The sequence below is a fragment of the Lynx canadensis genome, chromosome C1 (assembly GCF_007474595.2).
Source record: "Lynx canadensis isolate LIC74 chromosome C1, mLynCan4.pri.v2, whole genome shotgun sequence".
NCBI classification, from domain to species: domain Eukaryota; kingdom Metazoa; phylum Chordata; class Mammalia; order Carnivora; family Felidae; genus Lynx; species Lynx canadensis.
In genome coordinates, this window is record NC_044310.1 from 4,068,304 (window position 1) to 4,080,838 (window position 12,535).

General features: G+C 63.7%; 2 protein-coding genes across 3 annotated transcripts in view; one reads left to right on the forward strand and one right to left on the reverse strand.

Annotated features, from left to right (window-relative positions):
* The window catches only part of ESPN (espin), a 19,102-nt gene extending 11,815 nt beyond the window's left edge, over positions 1–7,287 (forward strand). The window contains exons 2-6 of the mRNA XM_030327484.1: positions 4–84; positions 172–435; positions 4,918–4,997; positions 5,095–5,106; positions 6,373–7,287. Of these exons, the coding sequence (XP_030183344.1) occupies positions 4–84; positions 172–435; positions 4,918–4,997; positions 5,095–5,106; positions 6,373–6,520 (585 nt within the window). The 3' untranslated portion in view covers positions 6,521–7,287. The remainder of the gene's footprint in view (positions 1–3; positions 85–171; positions 436–4,917; positions 4,998–5,094; positions 5,107–6,372) is intronic.
* Positions 7,288–7,527: 240 nt separating this feature from the next.
* Positions 7,528–12,131, reverse strand: TNFRSF25 (TNF receptor superfamily member 25). Of its 2 annotated transcripts, none has more exons than XM_030326190.1 (10): positions 11,936–12,131; positions 11,289–11,409; positions 10,961–11,095; positions 10,427–10,594; positions 10,249–10,327; positions 9,456–9,511; positions 9,253–9,360; positions 9,006–9,040; positions 8,340–8,514; positions 7,528–8,146 (listed from the first exon to the last, which is right to left on the reverse strand). In XM_030326190.1, the coding sequence occupies exons 1-10, from the start codon at positions 12,014–12,016 to the stop codon at positions 7,815–7,817; spliced, it is 1,290 nt and encodes a 429-aa protein (XP_030182050.1). In that variant the 5' UTR covers positions 12,017–12,131; the 3' UTR covers positions 7,528–7,814. The 2 variants fall into 2 exon arrangements, with proteins under 2 accessions (XP_030182050.1, XP_030182049.1); XM_030326189.1 differs by having other exon boundaries at positions 9,006–9,043.
* Between the last annotated feature and the right edge of the window lie 404 nt (positions 12,132–12,535).

Here is a 12,535-nt window from a genome sequence, read left to right on the forward strand (position 1 = left end):
AAGGCCGGCAAGAGTCTGAAGCCGACGCCGCAGAGCAAGGGGCTGACCACGGTGTTCTCGGGCAGCGGGCAGCCGATCTCCCAGGTAGGCGGCTCGACAGGTACCCCGCCCGGCCCCCCCCCCCCGCCCCCGTGCCGGCCGGTCACTCAGCCTCGCCGCTTCTCCCCGCAGCCCGAAGCGCCGCTGCCGCAGGCGTCGCCCGCGCCGTCCCGGGCCCGCAGCCCCACCCCGCCGGCCGTGGGGCCCCAGCCACTGCTCAACGGCAGCGTGGCGCCGGCGCCGCCCGCCACCCCGGCGCCAGGCGTGCAGCTCGACGTGGAGGCGCTCATCCCCACGCACGATGAGCAGGGCCGGCCCATCCCCGAGTGGAAGCGCCAGGTGATGGTGCGCAAGCTGCAGCTGAAGATGCAGGAGGAGGAGGAGCAGAGACGGAAGGTGGGTGGGGCGGGGCTTCTGCGCCCGGGCCCATCCCCCACGTCGCCGCCCGGCCTGCGGGGGCCTTTCCACCTCAGGCGGCTCCCGTTGTCCTTGGGGGGCGGGAAGCAGGGTTGGAGGACCTCCCCTGCCCTGGGGACTGTCCTTCCGTGAGACGGGCAAAGCTCATCAAACGCGAATGTGCTTCACGTCGCCCGGGATCTCGTAAAAATGCGGATTCTGATTCAGGAGCTGTGGGTGGGGCTGAGATTCTGCGTGTCTGGGAAGCTCCTGGTGAGACTGACCTGCTGGTCCAGGGACCGCCCTCTGCGTGGCCAACGGGCTTTGGGCCGCAGTCAGACTGGCCTGGGCCCTTTCCTGCACCGCCACTTTCCAGCCTTCGAGACCGAGCCTCACCCAGCCTCAGTTTTCTTATCTGTCAGATGATTGACCGTCTTTGGCTGGCAGGGTGGTTTGCCACTGACCGGCTCAGCACGTGTTTCCTGGGTGCTGTGTTCTGTGCACTGTTGTAGCCTCTAGGGATTCGCGATGAGTATCTCAAGGCCTTTTCAAAGGTGGCTTTGGGGAGTGGGGCGGGAGGGGGTCAACCAACAAGCAAACACAGCATCTTAGTAGAGAGATAAGTGCCCCCAAGAATACAAAACAAGGTAACATGAGAGCCTGAGTGAGCAGGGAAGCCAGGGACGGGGCTGTTAACAACACTGCCCTCACTGGGATGGGGCATGCAGAGGCCTGGGGCTGCCCTGCACCCACCGTCCTATTTGGGGTGGGGCCAGCGTTATGAAGGAGGAAGTGAAGTCCAAGGTGGACTTGGAAGATGAGCAAGAGGTGGGCTGGGAACAGAGTGGGGCAAAGAGCAGGCTCAGTGACTGTCCTGTCAGTACAGGGGCGGAGCTGGAGAGATCAGTGGGGGCAGATCACCAAGTCCTGGCCTTGAAGAAAATGGACTTTCTCCTGCAGCAGTAGGGAGCCTGGGAGAGAGGTTAAGTGAGGGAATTAGCATCATCCTGTGTGTCTGTGAGGGAACGGATTGATTGTAGTGGGTCAAGATGAACCGGGAGGATGTGAGGACGACCCCCCCCCCCCAGCCCAGGCTGCAGAAGCCCAGCACTAAAGTGAGGAATGAACGAAACTCTCAGCAGTTCCTGGCACACCTAGCTCATAAAATTGATTATCATCCCTAGTGCCGGGGACAAGGGGTGAGAGCTGAGGCTTCAAGCTGGTTCAGCAGTAAAACACTGACAGCGTGCACAGGGAGGGCTCGGGCTGCGGGGACAGCTGACAAGAGGTCATCAGTATGCGCGAGGTCCCTCTGGGATGTGGCCTCCAAACAGCAGCCCTGAGATGGGGTGGGAAAGGGCAGCCTGGCGTCGCAGCTTCAACGCCTTTTGCATGTTCCTTCGGTGGTGTAATGAGCAACCAAGCCAGGTGTGGAGACTCCCTCTGCCCGCTCAGTCTCTGCAACAGCGCCCAACGACCCCGCCAGCGACCAAAGTGGACACTGCCCAGCGCCCGGAGTAGCGGCCTGGGCCGAAGTCTCGCCCCAGTGTAATCACCCGCCGGCCGGGCGTGGCCCATCCCTGCCAACAGAGCCCCGCGGAGCCATTACACCACCCAGGACATGCAAAGGGCGCCCCCCGGCGGCCGCTGCGGGAGCCGGGCCAGAGGGAGACGCGCCTCCCTCCCCTCTCTTGTCTTCCCCGCCTTAGCTGACGTCCGCCAGCTCATGCTGCTACCCCCGCGAGGGCTGGAGGTACTCCAGCGCGCACAACGCCATCCTCGGGCCCTTCGGCGAGCTCATGACCGAAGCCGACATCCTCCGCATCGAGCAGCAAATCGAGAACCTGCAGGTGTTGCACAAGGCGCAGAAGCTGGAGGCGCGCCTGGAGCAGCTGGAGCTGGAGTTGGAGCAGCTGCTGCCGATTTCGGCCGCCCTTTCCGCGCCGCGCTTCACCGTCGATCCGCGCCGCATGCACGGCCGCGCAGCCAGTCTGCCTGCCTGGTGCAGCAAGATCTCCACGCTGCTCAAGAGCATGGCCACGCTGCTGGCCGCGCTGGGCGGCCGGCCCGCGCACCTGGCCGAGCTGCTGGCCGCCGACACCGGCCAGCCGCTGGCACCGCTGCCCGACGCGCCCTGGCGGCCGGGTCCGCTCTGCCTCGGCCGCTCGCACTCGCTCAGCTGGTGTCGCGAGGCCGTGGCGCGCGAGATCCTCGAGTGCGGCGTCTCCGTGCAGCATCTCCGCGCCGTCTACGAGCTACGCGCCCAGGGCTCGGCGCCCGCGCGCGGCTCGCGCCGCAAGCTCTCGCTTCCCGCCGCCGCCTCGGGCCGAGAGCCCATCCTCGAGGAGGACTACGTGGCTGCCGGCGCCGGGGAGCCAAGCGCCCCGGTCGCCAACGGCTTGCCGGCCCCCTGGGACTCCGTGGGCGCGCTGGGCCCGCCCGACGCGCCGGACCACCAGGCGGCGCTGCCCGAGCCCCAGCAGCTGGCGCGCCAGCCGTCGCTCTCCACCGAGCTGCGCGGCGTCCAGGACTACATAGATATGCGCAAGGAGCGCATCGTCTACCTCTTCCTGGAGCACTGGCGCAAGTGGACCTTCCGCGGCCCCCGGCGCCACGCCCAGGCGCGCCTGCGCAGACTGCTGCCCCGCGTGGTGGCCGCCGGCACGGGCCCGGGCCCCGGCCCCGAGGCCGCCGACGCTCTCCAGCCGCCGGCCGGCGACGGCCCGGATGCGCGGCTGCTGCGCCTGCTGAAGCAGCGGCAGGTGGTGGGCAAGCTGCTGGGCCACTGGCGGAGCCTGCTGCGGCAGGTGCCGGTACGCCCTTCGTGTGGCTCGGGCCTGGCTCACGGCCTGTACTGGCCCGAACACTTTCTGCCGCCCCTGGACGGCGGCGCGCCCCCGCGCTACGACAGCCTCACGCTCGACCTCTTCATGCTCGGCTACTTCCAGCTGCTGGAGATGGGCCTGAGCCGCGAGGAGCGCAAGTTCCGCCACCTGCTGTGCTACGAGATGTTCGACCGGCTGGGCAGCCACCCGTGGGAGCTCATCCGCCTCTTCCACCGCGTGGTGCTCGAGGAGGTGGAGGCTGGCCGACGCACCTGGAGCGACGGCTTCGAGGACCTCAGGCGCCAGTTCTTTGGAGACAGCCCGGAGGCTGAGCCAGCCCGGGAAGAAGAAGCGGAGAAGGAGCAAGGAGAGAAAAAAGAAGAGGAAGAGGAGGAGGGGGAGGCGGCGGCGGCGGAGGAGGAGGGAGAGCCGGCAGAAAAGGTCCCTCCGGGCCAAACGGTGGACTGGCCAGAGGGGCAGCCCGAGGCCCCAGCTCCTGCGCCGCAGCCCCCCAGCCCCCCTCCGCCAGCCGCGCCTCCCCCGACGTGGGACCCTCCTGGTTCCGAAGCCCCTGTCGAAGACCCCCTGGAGCTGGTGTCTGAGATGGGCGAGTTCAGCAACGAGGACATCTGCCGCTACATCGACCGCAGCTTCTCCTTCTGGAAGGAGAAGGAGGCAGAGCTTTTTGACATCTGAGCAGCAGAAATCGGAATTTCCCCCACAAGCATCTTAACCCAGGCTTGGATGCCCGTCTGATGCCCTCTGGAGGCCAGAGGCCCACAGGAAAAACCCAGAAGCCAGCAGGGTGGCCTTGGAAAACCCGGAGTATCCAGGACCAGGCTGCCAGAGCCTTTGAAGCCCACTATGACCAGATGTGGGGCAGTGGCTGCAGTGGGCAGGGCACAGGGCAAACCAGGTGTTCCCCTCTGGGCCTACAGTCTTGCCGGGCTCTGCATGGTAGGCAGGTAGAAGAAGCCGCCCCTCTGAGTGAGGGACCGTGGGTCCCCCCTGGGGCAGTGTGGCTCTCCTCTCTTTGGTTTTGCACTGGAATTCACAGCTACTTCTTTGAGGTCAAGGGAGCCACATGTGTAGTGTTCGTGTGACGTGTTCTCCTGTGTAACATCCACGTAATAAAACTCTTTGCTGTAAGCTGCCTGTGTTGGATGCCCGCCTCCGCCCCTGCCAAGTCGATGCAGCCACACAGTTGTAGAGGTAGTGTCTGCTCCACTTGGGAACAGGACGTGCATAGGACAGAAGGTCCTTCGCAGTGGAGGCCAGCTTGAGCCCCTCCGAGCTGGCTGGATCTGTGGGGGCCCAAGTATGGGTCTGCCCAGAGAGTTGAGGTCAGGGCCCTGGAGCCATCCATCAGCCTGCCCTAGTGGGAAATCTCATTCTCTGCTCCTCTCCTGCACCTTAGCTCTGACCTGTCTGGCACCACCTCTAGAACACAGGGGGCCTGAGTTATGAGGGGGTAGAGCACAGGAGGCCCCCTCTAAGGGGGCTGTGGCCAGGCACCGTCATCTATTTGCTCTGTAGAAGGACGTCTGTATCCCATTGTCCCTGACTAGCGCGGGTCCCCCGGGGTTGGGGGTGCACCTCCCCCCAAACCCCACCTCCCAGCGCGTGCTGGTCCTGAAGTTCTGTGCTTGTGTTTCAGGAGGAAGAGGAGGAGGCCCGGCTGGCCAGCATGCCTGCCTGGAGGCGAGACCTCCTGCGGAAGAAGCTAGAAGAGGAGAGGTGAGCCGGGGGACCGGAAGCTTCAGGGCCCGGTAGGGTGTCTTGATCATGCCCCTGAGGTGGTGGCACCAAATAATGCTGTCTCTTTTTCCTCTAGGGAGCAGAAGCGGTGAGTGTGGGCCGACCTGCTGCCCCTCCCTGGCTTAGGCACAGTCCTTTTGCCCCTTCATCCAGCCCCATCTTGAGCACACTCCCTTGTCTGGTTTGTAGCACAATCTCTCTGCTCCCACTAATGCCACCAGACTCTTCTCCCCCAGCAACTTAGCCCCTGCCCCAAAGTCTAGATCTTATGCTCTGATAACCTCGGCCTGGATTACCGAGCCCCTCGTCTCCCACTAACCTAGCCTTCAGTTATAACCCAACTTCAGTACCAATAACCTTGACCTCTGTCCCTCAAAGCGTGGTTTCTGCCCAGTAATCTAGCCCAGTGCTTACAGAAATATAACACGAGCCACTGTGCAAAGTTTTCTAGTAGGCACTTTGAAAAAATAAAAAGGTGAAGGTGAATTTAACATTTACATTTTACTTAGCCCAAAATATCCAAATATTATTTCAATATGTAACCAGTGTAAAAGTCATTAGCGAGATGTGTTACAGTCTTTTAAAAAGCAGTCTTCGTGATGCCGTGCGCATTTTACAAGTATCCTGCATCTCAGTTCTGACACTTCAGATGCTTAGTAACCACCTGAGTTTAGTGGCTGCCTTGTCAGCAGCACAGCTCTAGCCCCTATTTTATTTTTTGAAACGTTTTTATTTATTTCTGAGACAGAGACAGAGCATGAACGGGGTAGGGTCAGAGAGAGAGGGAGACACAGAATCGGAAACAGGCTCCAGGCTCTGAGCTGTCAGCACAGAGCCCGACGCGGGGCTCGAACTCACGGACCGCGACATCATGACCTGAGCCGAAGTCGGACGCTTAACCAACTGAGCCACCCAGGCGCCCCTCTAGCCCCTATTTTATAATAACCGTCCCTAATTAGCCACCACTGCCTCCCACTAATGTGGTCCCTCCTACTTGGGTCCTGCCCCCAGGACACTCCCCGCTCACCCTCTGCCACACTCCTGACCCAGCACCCCTGTTTCCAGTAATACCCCAGCCAGAAATAACTCAGCCACAGCCTCTCCCTCACCCAGCTCCTATGTGTGCCCCCGTGACTCCAGTCTGCCCCCAACCAAGCCCCTCCCTGTTCCCACCCTATCCTTGTGGCTCCTGACCCGACCCCAGTCCCCAGTCCCCCAGCCCTTCTGCCCCTAGAACCCATTGCCCTGGCCACCTAGCCCCTGCCCCCAGTAACGCCTTACTTGCCCCTCACGGTGCCTGGCCCACCGTCTCACGCTTGCCCGCGGCTCTGCCCCCCCCCCGCCCCATGCCTAGGAAAGAGGAGGAGCGACAGAAGCAGGAGGAGTTGCAGCGAGAGAAAGAGCAGTCGGAGAAGCTGCGGACGCTGGGCTACGACGAGAGCAAGCTGGCGCCCTGGCAGCGACAGATCATCCTGAAGAAGGGGGACATCGCTAAGTACTAGGTGCCGCCCTCCTGCTCGCAGCCTCGTGAGCTCTGGGGGCCCCAGTCTCCGCCCCGGCCTGCCCGGCTCCGGCGGAAAGGGCTGGGAGCCGCGCTGCCTTTCCCCTCCCGCGCTGGAACCTCTCCCTGACCCCGCTCCGGCCCCCGCATGCCCAGCCGGGGGCGCCGCTGGAACGCGCCCGCCGCCGCCGTCGCCCAGGAAAAGTGCCCAAGCAAGCTGTTGACGCAAAAAGATGCTGCTTATTTGCATGCCTATTTACATATATTTGCATGTTCGGTGGAGGTCGCGCAGAGCGCTCCCCAGCCCCGTGGGTGGCGACCTTGTTTTCCTGCCGGGCGCGCGCCCGGCCGCAGCCCCCTCCCCCGCACCCCGGAACCCACGCGGCGGGCGCATCCTGGGCGGAGGCAGGCCCCGCGCTCGGGGAAGGGGTTTTCCTCCCGTCGTGACCCAGATCTGCACCCGGCCCGCATTTCCCATCCCCGCCGAGGGTTTCCTCTCAGTCATTTGTTTACCAGAAACGATGAAACCGGCAACCTGCCCGTCGGGACCGAGTTGCCGCTCCGGGGGCCCAACCTCTGCCTCCCCCCCTCCCCCTCGCCCTCCCCCTGGTGAAGTCCGCGCCCCCCTCCCCCCGGGTCCCACGATTCCCAGACCCTTTCACGACGCTGGTGGCGTGAGTGCGAGGCAAGGGTCCCTGCGCTTGTGTCTCCACCTGCTTCCTCCCCGTCCCCGCCATCCCGCACCCCCATTAAAGCTCTCTCAGCCGCCGCGGCTGACGTGCACTCTCTCGCGCTGTCGCCACGACTTCCTCTCTCCGTCGGGTAACTAGGCCGCGGCCGGGCGGGAGCGGGGCGCGGGGGCGGCCTGGGCGCCAGGGGCCACACTGGGTTCCACCGTGGGTCCCCGACCCTGGGGCGCTAAGACTTCAGGGCCTTTCGACGACGCCCCCCAGGAAACGAAGCCGGGGCCACTTAACACCACAGCCCCTCGGAAGCACCAAGCAGTAGCTTTTCTTCACAGATTTAATACCCAGGCCTCGGCCAAAGTCGGGCCGAGACACTGCTGAGCCACCTCCTGCCCCCTCCCGATATCCGTCGATGCCGCTTGGCCTCAACCAGAACCCCAGGGGGCGCGCGGCAGGGAGGGCGGCTGGCGCTGCTACGCAGGGCCGTGCCAGGAGCTTATTAAGTGACATAAGATGTCTACACGCATAAGTAACCGTACTTAGGGCTTCTGCAAGGGCCGCCAGAGCCCAGAGGCACCCGGTGTGGGGGCCCCCCCCCCCGCCCCCGCGTCACGGGCCGCGCTGCAGGCGGCTGCGCAGGTCCTCGGCGCAGCCGTCCAGCCCCATGCGCTCCAGCGCCGCGTAGACGGCGCCCAAGCCGGCGGGCTGTTGCTGACGCCAGCGCTTGAGCATCTCGTACTGCTGGTCGCGGAAGCGGCCGATTTCCACCTCCACGGCCTCGATCTCCGCTTCGCGCAGCCCCAGTGTGCGCACGAACTCCTTCCAGCGCCGCGCGGGCACCGCGTCCATCACGTCGTAGAGCTGCGGGCCCGGCTGGAGCGTGGCTGCCGCGGAGCCCGCAGGGGGCGCTGGCGAAGGCGTGGGCATGGGCGGCGGCGGGTCTGGGGACGGGCCAGAGAGAGTCGGTGGGGAACAAGAACGGAGGCCAGAGGCGGGACCACGGGCAGAGCGGGGGGACCAGGGGGGTGCACCCCGTCCGCCTGGGACGGGAAGTGGGCAGGTGGTGCCTCAGGAAACCATTACTTCTCATCTCAGGCTCAGGAGAATGGGGTCAAGGCCAGTGAGGTCTCTTACCGAGGGCTCTGCTGCGCAGCTGGTCCCAGGACCACGTCACCTCCGCGCAGGGCACCTCCTGGATCTGAGGGGAGCCAAGGGCCCAGCCATTGCCTACCAAATGCGTGGCGCGGACCTTCTCGATACTGCTGGCTGGAGCTAGAAGGGTGCTGTCCCTGGGTGAGAGGTGGGTGGCCTGGAAGCCAAGAGAGGCCCCAGGTCAGCCTGGGGTCACCCCTTCCTGGGGTCTCTGGCCGGGAGTAGCCATTCCCTGGATCAGTCAGCATTCTTTAAGGCTGCCTCCCGAAGTTTCCCTCATCTCTCACTGGGTGGCCCAGAAGAACTATTTCCTCTGCCTGAAATAACCCTGTCCTGGCTGCCCTCCCCTGTGGCCCCAACCCTGCCGGAGGCCTCCCTATGGTGACACTCATCCCACTGAACTGTCTTCTGTTTACCTGTCTGGATCCCACCAGACTGAAAGCCACTTAGAGACAGGTGCCTTGCTGCTCTCATTCACCGACTACTCAGGGAATTCACATGTGTTCATTAGGCCTACTCTGTGCCTGCCAGCCACCGTGCCCCGTGTGGGGGACCAAGAGTTATAATACGGCCCAGCCTCTCAGCTCCAGAAGGCTGAGGCCTGGGTTCTTGCTCACTCTCTTCCCTGAATATTACTAATATTCTTACCTGCAGGGGAGTCAGGGCCTCCAACCCAGCTTCATCTGCTGAGAGACAAGAGCATCTCATCAGCAACCAGGCAAGACTCCTAGACCTGGGTGCTGGTGCAGCTCCTCTTGGGTTCCTGTGCCACCCCTGCCCCCAGCACTCTCTCCCTCAGTTTCCCCCCTCTGCATCAGGGGTGAGTGGGCTCTGGGCTACCCATGCTGACCCGATGCCCCTAGAAATGTGCGTGCGAGTGCGTGCGTGTACTTACTAGGAACCGTGGGCTTGCAAGGCTGGCAGCGGTGGTATGTGTAGGTCAGGGTGGCACCGAGCAGGAGCGGGACCACCAGGCCAGCCAGGAGCACCTGCACCCAGAACACTGAAAGAACAGCGGGTGAGTGGTGGCTAGGAGCCACACCCCAGCCTCCCCAACCATCCCAATAATCCTGCCCAAATTCCCAGCACACCACCTACTCTGCCTCCAGCCACAGACAGTCACACAGGGCTCAGGACAGCTCCCGAGGGTGCTCCTGCAAGAAGAGGGGGTGGGGTGGGGGGCGTGAGGGAGTAGACACCAGGAGAGGTTACCTGTCCTCTCCATCCTGGAGGCCCTGCCCTCCCCAGGTCTCTTCCCTGGGCGCCACAGTACCCTGGAAAGTTCCCAAAGGACTGCTGAAACTTCACTGGTGTCCCCAGAAACAAGAGCAGCAACCGCTATTTATGGAGCTTTTTCTAGACTAGATTGAGGGTCACTAGAATGTCAGCTCCATGAGGACCAGGATTTGCCTACATTGTTCCCTGTTGGATCCCCAGCACCTAGAACATCTCTGGAAAATAGTAGATGCTTAATAAACACTTGCAGAGCAAATGAATGGATAAAGTGCTTTACCCCTTAACCTGTGCCCCGGGGGTGGGGGGGCAGAACCTGATAACATCGTCACATGGAGAAGCCACAGATTGGAGTGGTGACGTCACTTGCCCAAGATCTCCCAGAGAATGAGTGGCAGATCATAGTTTTGAAATTGTACCAACTTGACTCTCTATAAACGGCCAAATCCTATGCTTCCTTAACCTACAGCTGGAAAGATTACTAAAGGACACAACCCCTTATTTATCTGGCATAAGGTGAATGCAGATTTCCCTTCAGTATCCAATGTCTGCCTGAAATGGCGCCCACCCACCACAGGACCGAGCTCCCTCCACCTTCCCGGGATCCCCACTCTGCTCCCAGAACCCCCTCCCTGTCCCAGGGCAGCCAGGACATTACGTGGGGCAGGACACACAGCTGTTGCCATATTCATAGAAGCCAGGCAGGCAGGTCCCACAGTCGGTGTCTCTGACGGAACCTGCAGTCCAGGAGATGGCTTGTGTGTCAGGAAGGGAGAGCGGGAGTTAGGGAGAGGGGCGGTGTGGAGGGGTAGACAGCCCAGAGCGGGAGTACTCACAGGGCACCCGTGTGTGGCGGTGCAGGGCCCTGCAGTCTGAGCACGGGTGGCAGCGGAAGGGGGAGCCGTCCCTGCAGGACTTGACCAAGCACTCGGGGAACCAGCCCGGGTCACAGCCACAGTGGGCATCTGCCACTGCTGAGCAGTTCGTCAGGGCCACCTGGGAAACTGGCAAGAGTGTTCAGGGAGATGGGGAGAGTGGAGGCCATCAGGGCCAGAGACCCCCCGTGGGGACCCCGGGCAGATCCCCTGGAGAATGGAGATGGGGGCAGCCAAAGACGGGGCCACCCCCAAAGGGAGAGGAGCATGGAGATCACCCCAGATCAGAGGCTGAGGCATATATGGAGATGGGAGGGTCATCAGGAAGTGAGGGGGCAAGGGAATCCTAGGGTGGGATCGAGGGGAGAGGGGCCTGGGATGGGTGGACACAGGGCTGTCACACCAGAGGTTAAGCCCAAGCCAGCCACCTCCTTCAGAAACAGCCTGGCCATGGCCTGTCCTCAGGAGTCCCCCACTGAGCACTAGGCCCCTCACCCTCTTCATCACAGGCCTGGCAGCGGGTACAGCGGGTCTCATGGTGGTTCTCCCGGGCCAGGAAGGTGCCGCGGGGGCACGGGAGGCAGGTAGAGGCACCGCAAGGCTTTGGGCAGGGGGCCTTCAGGTAGTGCCCTGTGGAAACCAGACCCGGGTCAGACAGTCAAAGGGGGTTCCCTCTTTCCCCTCCCTCCTCTCCTATCTCTGGCTCCCTACTTCCTCCCCACCCCTGCCCACCTCCCCTGTCTCCTGACCCCGCCTGAACCCCATCTCCCTCTGTCCGCCCTCACTTCCCCTCCACATCCCTCCCACCCCTTCGGCTGCTCACCGGCTGGACAGCCCTTGCAACAGAACAGACCGCTCCTCTGCTGGAAGTTGGAGGCACAGTCACACTTTGGACTGGGTGTGCCGCCCTGGCCCTGGGCGCCCAGCAGCACAAGGAGCAGGACCTGGAAGACAGGTGGCTGTTGGTTGTGACAGGGCTGGCCATGCGGGCCCTCCCCGGCCTCCCCCCCTCCCGAGCCCCCCCACCGCGTTTGCCCTCAGAGAGGCCCTCTTCTCAGGTTCTTGGGCGGGAGGTGCCATGGATGTGGGGTAAGACGAGCTTCCCTCCCCCCGTGCACAGAGCAGGCTCGGGAGAGGCAGAGCGAGGTCTCCAGCCGGCTCCCCCCACACGTTTCCCTCTGCCAGGGCACCAGGGCAGGCACCGGGGGGCCCCGTCCCCACTCCTGGTTTGTGTAAGGTGGAGGACCCGGATCCTTCTCTGCCTGGGGCCCCTAGACCCTTCTGGCCCCCGGGGCGGAAGGGCCCCGCCCGGCTGAGGCTCTAACTAGCGGAGTCTCTAAGTGGAGAGGGGTTGGGGGTGGTGCTGGCACACTTCCCCGCGAAGTGGGGCCCCGTCGTTCTTAGCGCAGCGACCCAGGCCTGAGGTCAGGCTCCAGGCTGCTCACCCCCCTCCACCGTGCTCCCACTCACCGCAGCCACCGCTGCCGTGCAGCCCCCCAGCCGCAACTCCATGGCTCCTGGCGCCTTGCTGGGCCCTCGGATGACAGGCATGCGCCAGCCCGGGGGCTTCCCCCGCTCCGCCCGCTCTGCCCCAAGCCAGCCCCGGGGGAGCCCGCCTCAGGGGTGGGGGCCAGGGCGGGGCCCCCAGCCCACGCAGCCTGCCCCTGCGCACCTGAGCTCACCTGAGGTGGCCTGGGGGCAGCAAGGCGTACACAGGACAGGGCAGCATCCAGGTCCCCCCCCCGCCTGGGTTCTGGCCCCGGCCCTGAGACTACAACTTCCAGGTGAAGTGACTTCCCTCCTTCGGGCCTCAGAGCCCTCCCTCAGCCATGAGAGGTTGGGCCACAGCGACAGCGACGCAGCTGGGAGACCCAGCCTCCCCAGTACTGCCTGGGTGTGGGTACAGGGGCCCCGCCCCTGCAGGGGAGTCCCAGCGGGCATTCTCAGTAGAGCCTGAGATGCATCGCCCGCCCTGGCAGAAGTTTACGGGGACCACCCAGGGCAGGGCCCGTGAGGCACCTCGTGGGAGGGAGAACTTCATGGGGGGCTCCTGGGTAGCCCTCGTGGCTG

What these genes read in the sequence shown, in the direction of transcription:
- TNFRSF25 (XM_030326189.1), bottom strand. Translation starts at nt 12,016, where the DNA reads ATGCCTGTCATCCGAGGGCCCAGCAAGGCGCCAGGAGCCATGGAGTTG. An exon ending in TGTCTGTGGCTGGAGGCAGA is followed by an intron (nt 9,361 to 9,455) that starts GTAGGTGGTGTG and finishes CTGTTCTTTCAG; the next exon opens with TGTTCTGGGTGCAGGTGCTC. An exon ending in GCTGCGCAGCAGAGCCCTCG is followed by an intron (nt 8,147 to 8,339) that starts GTAAGAGACCTC and finishes GCCCGTCCCCAG; the next exon opens with ACCCGCCGCCGCCCATGCCC.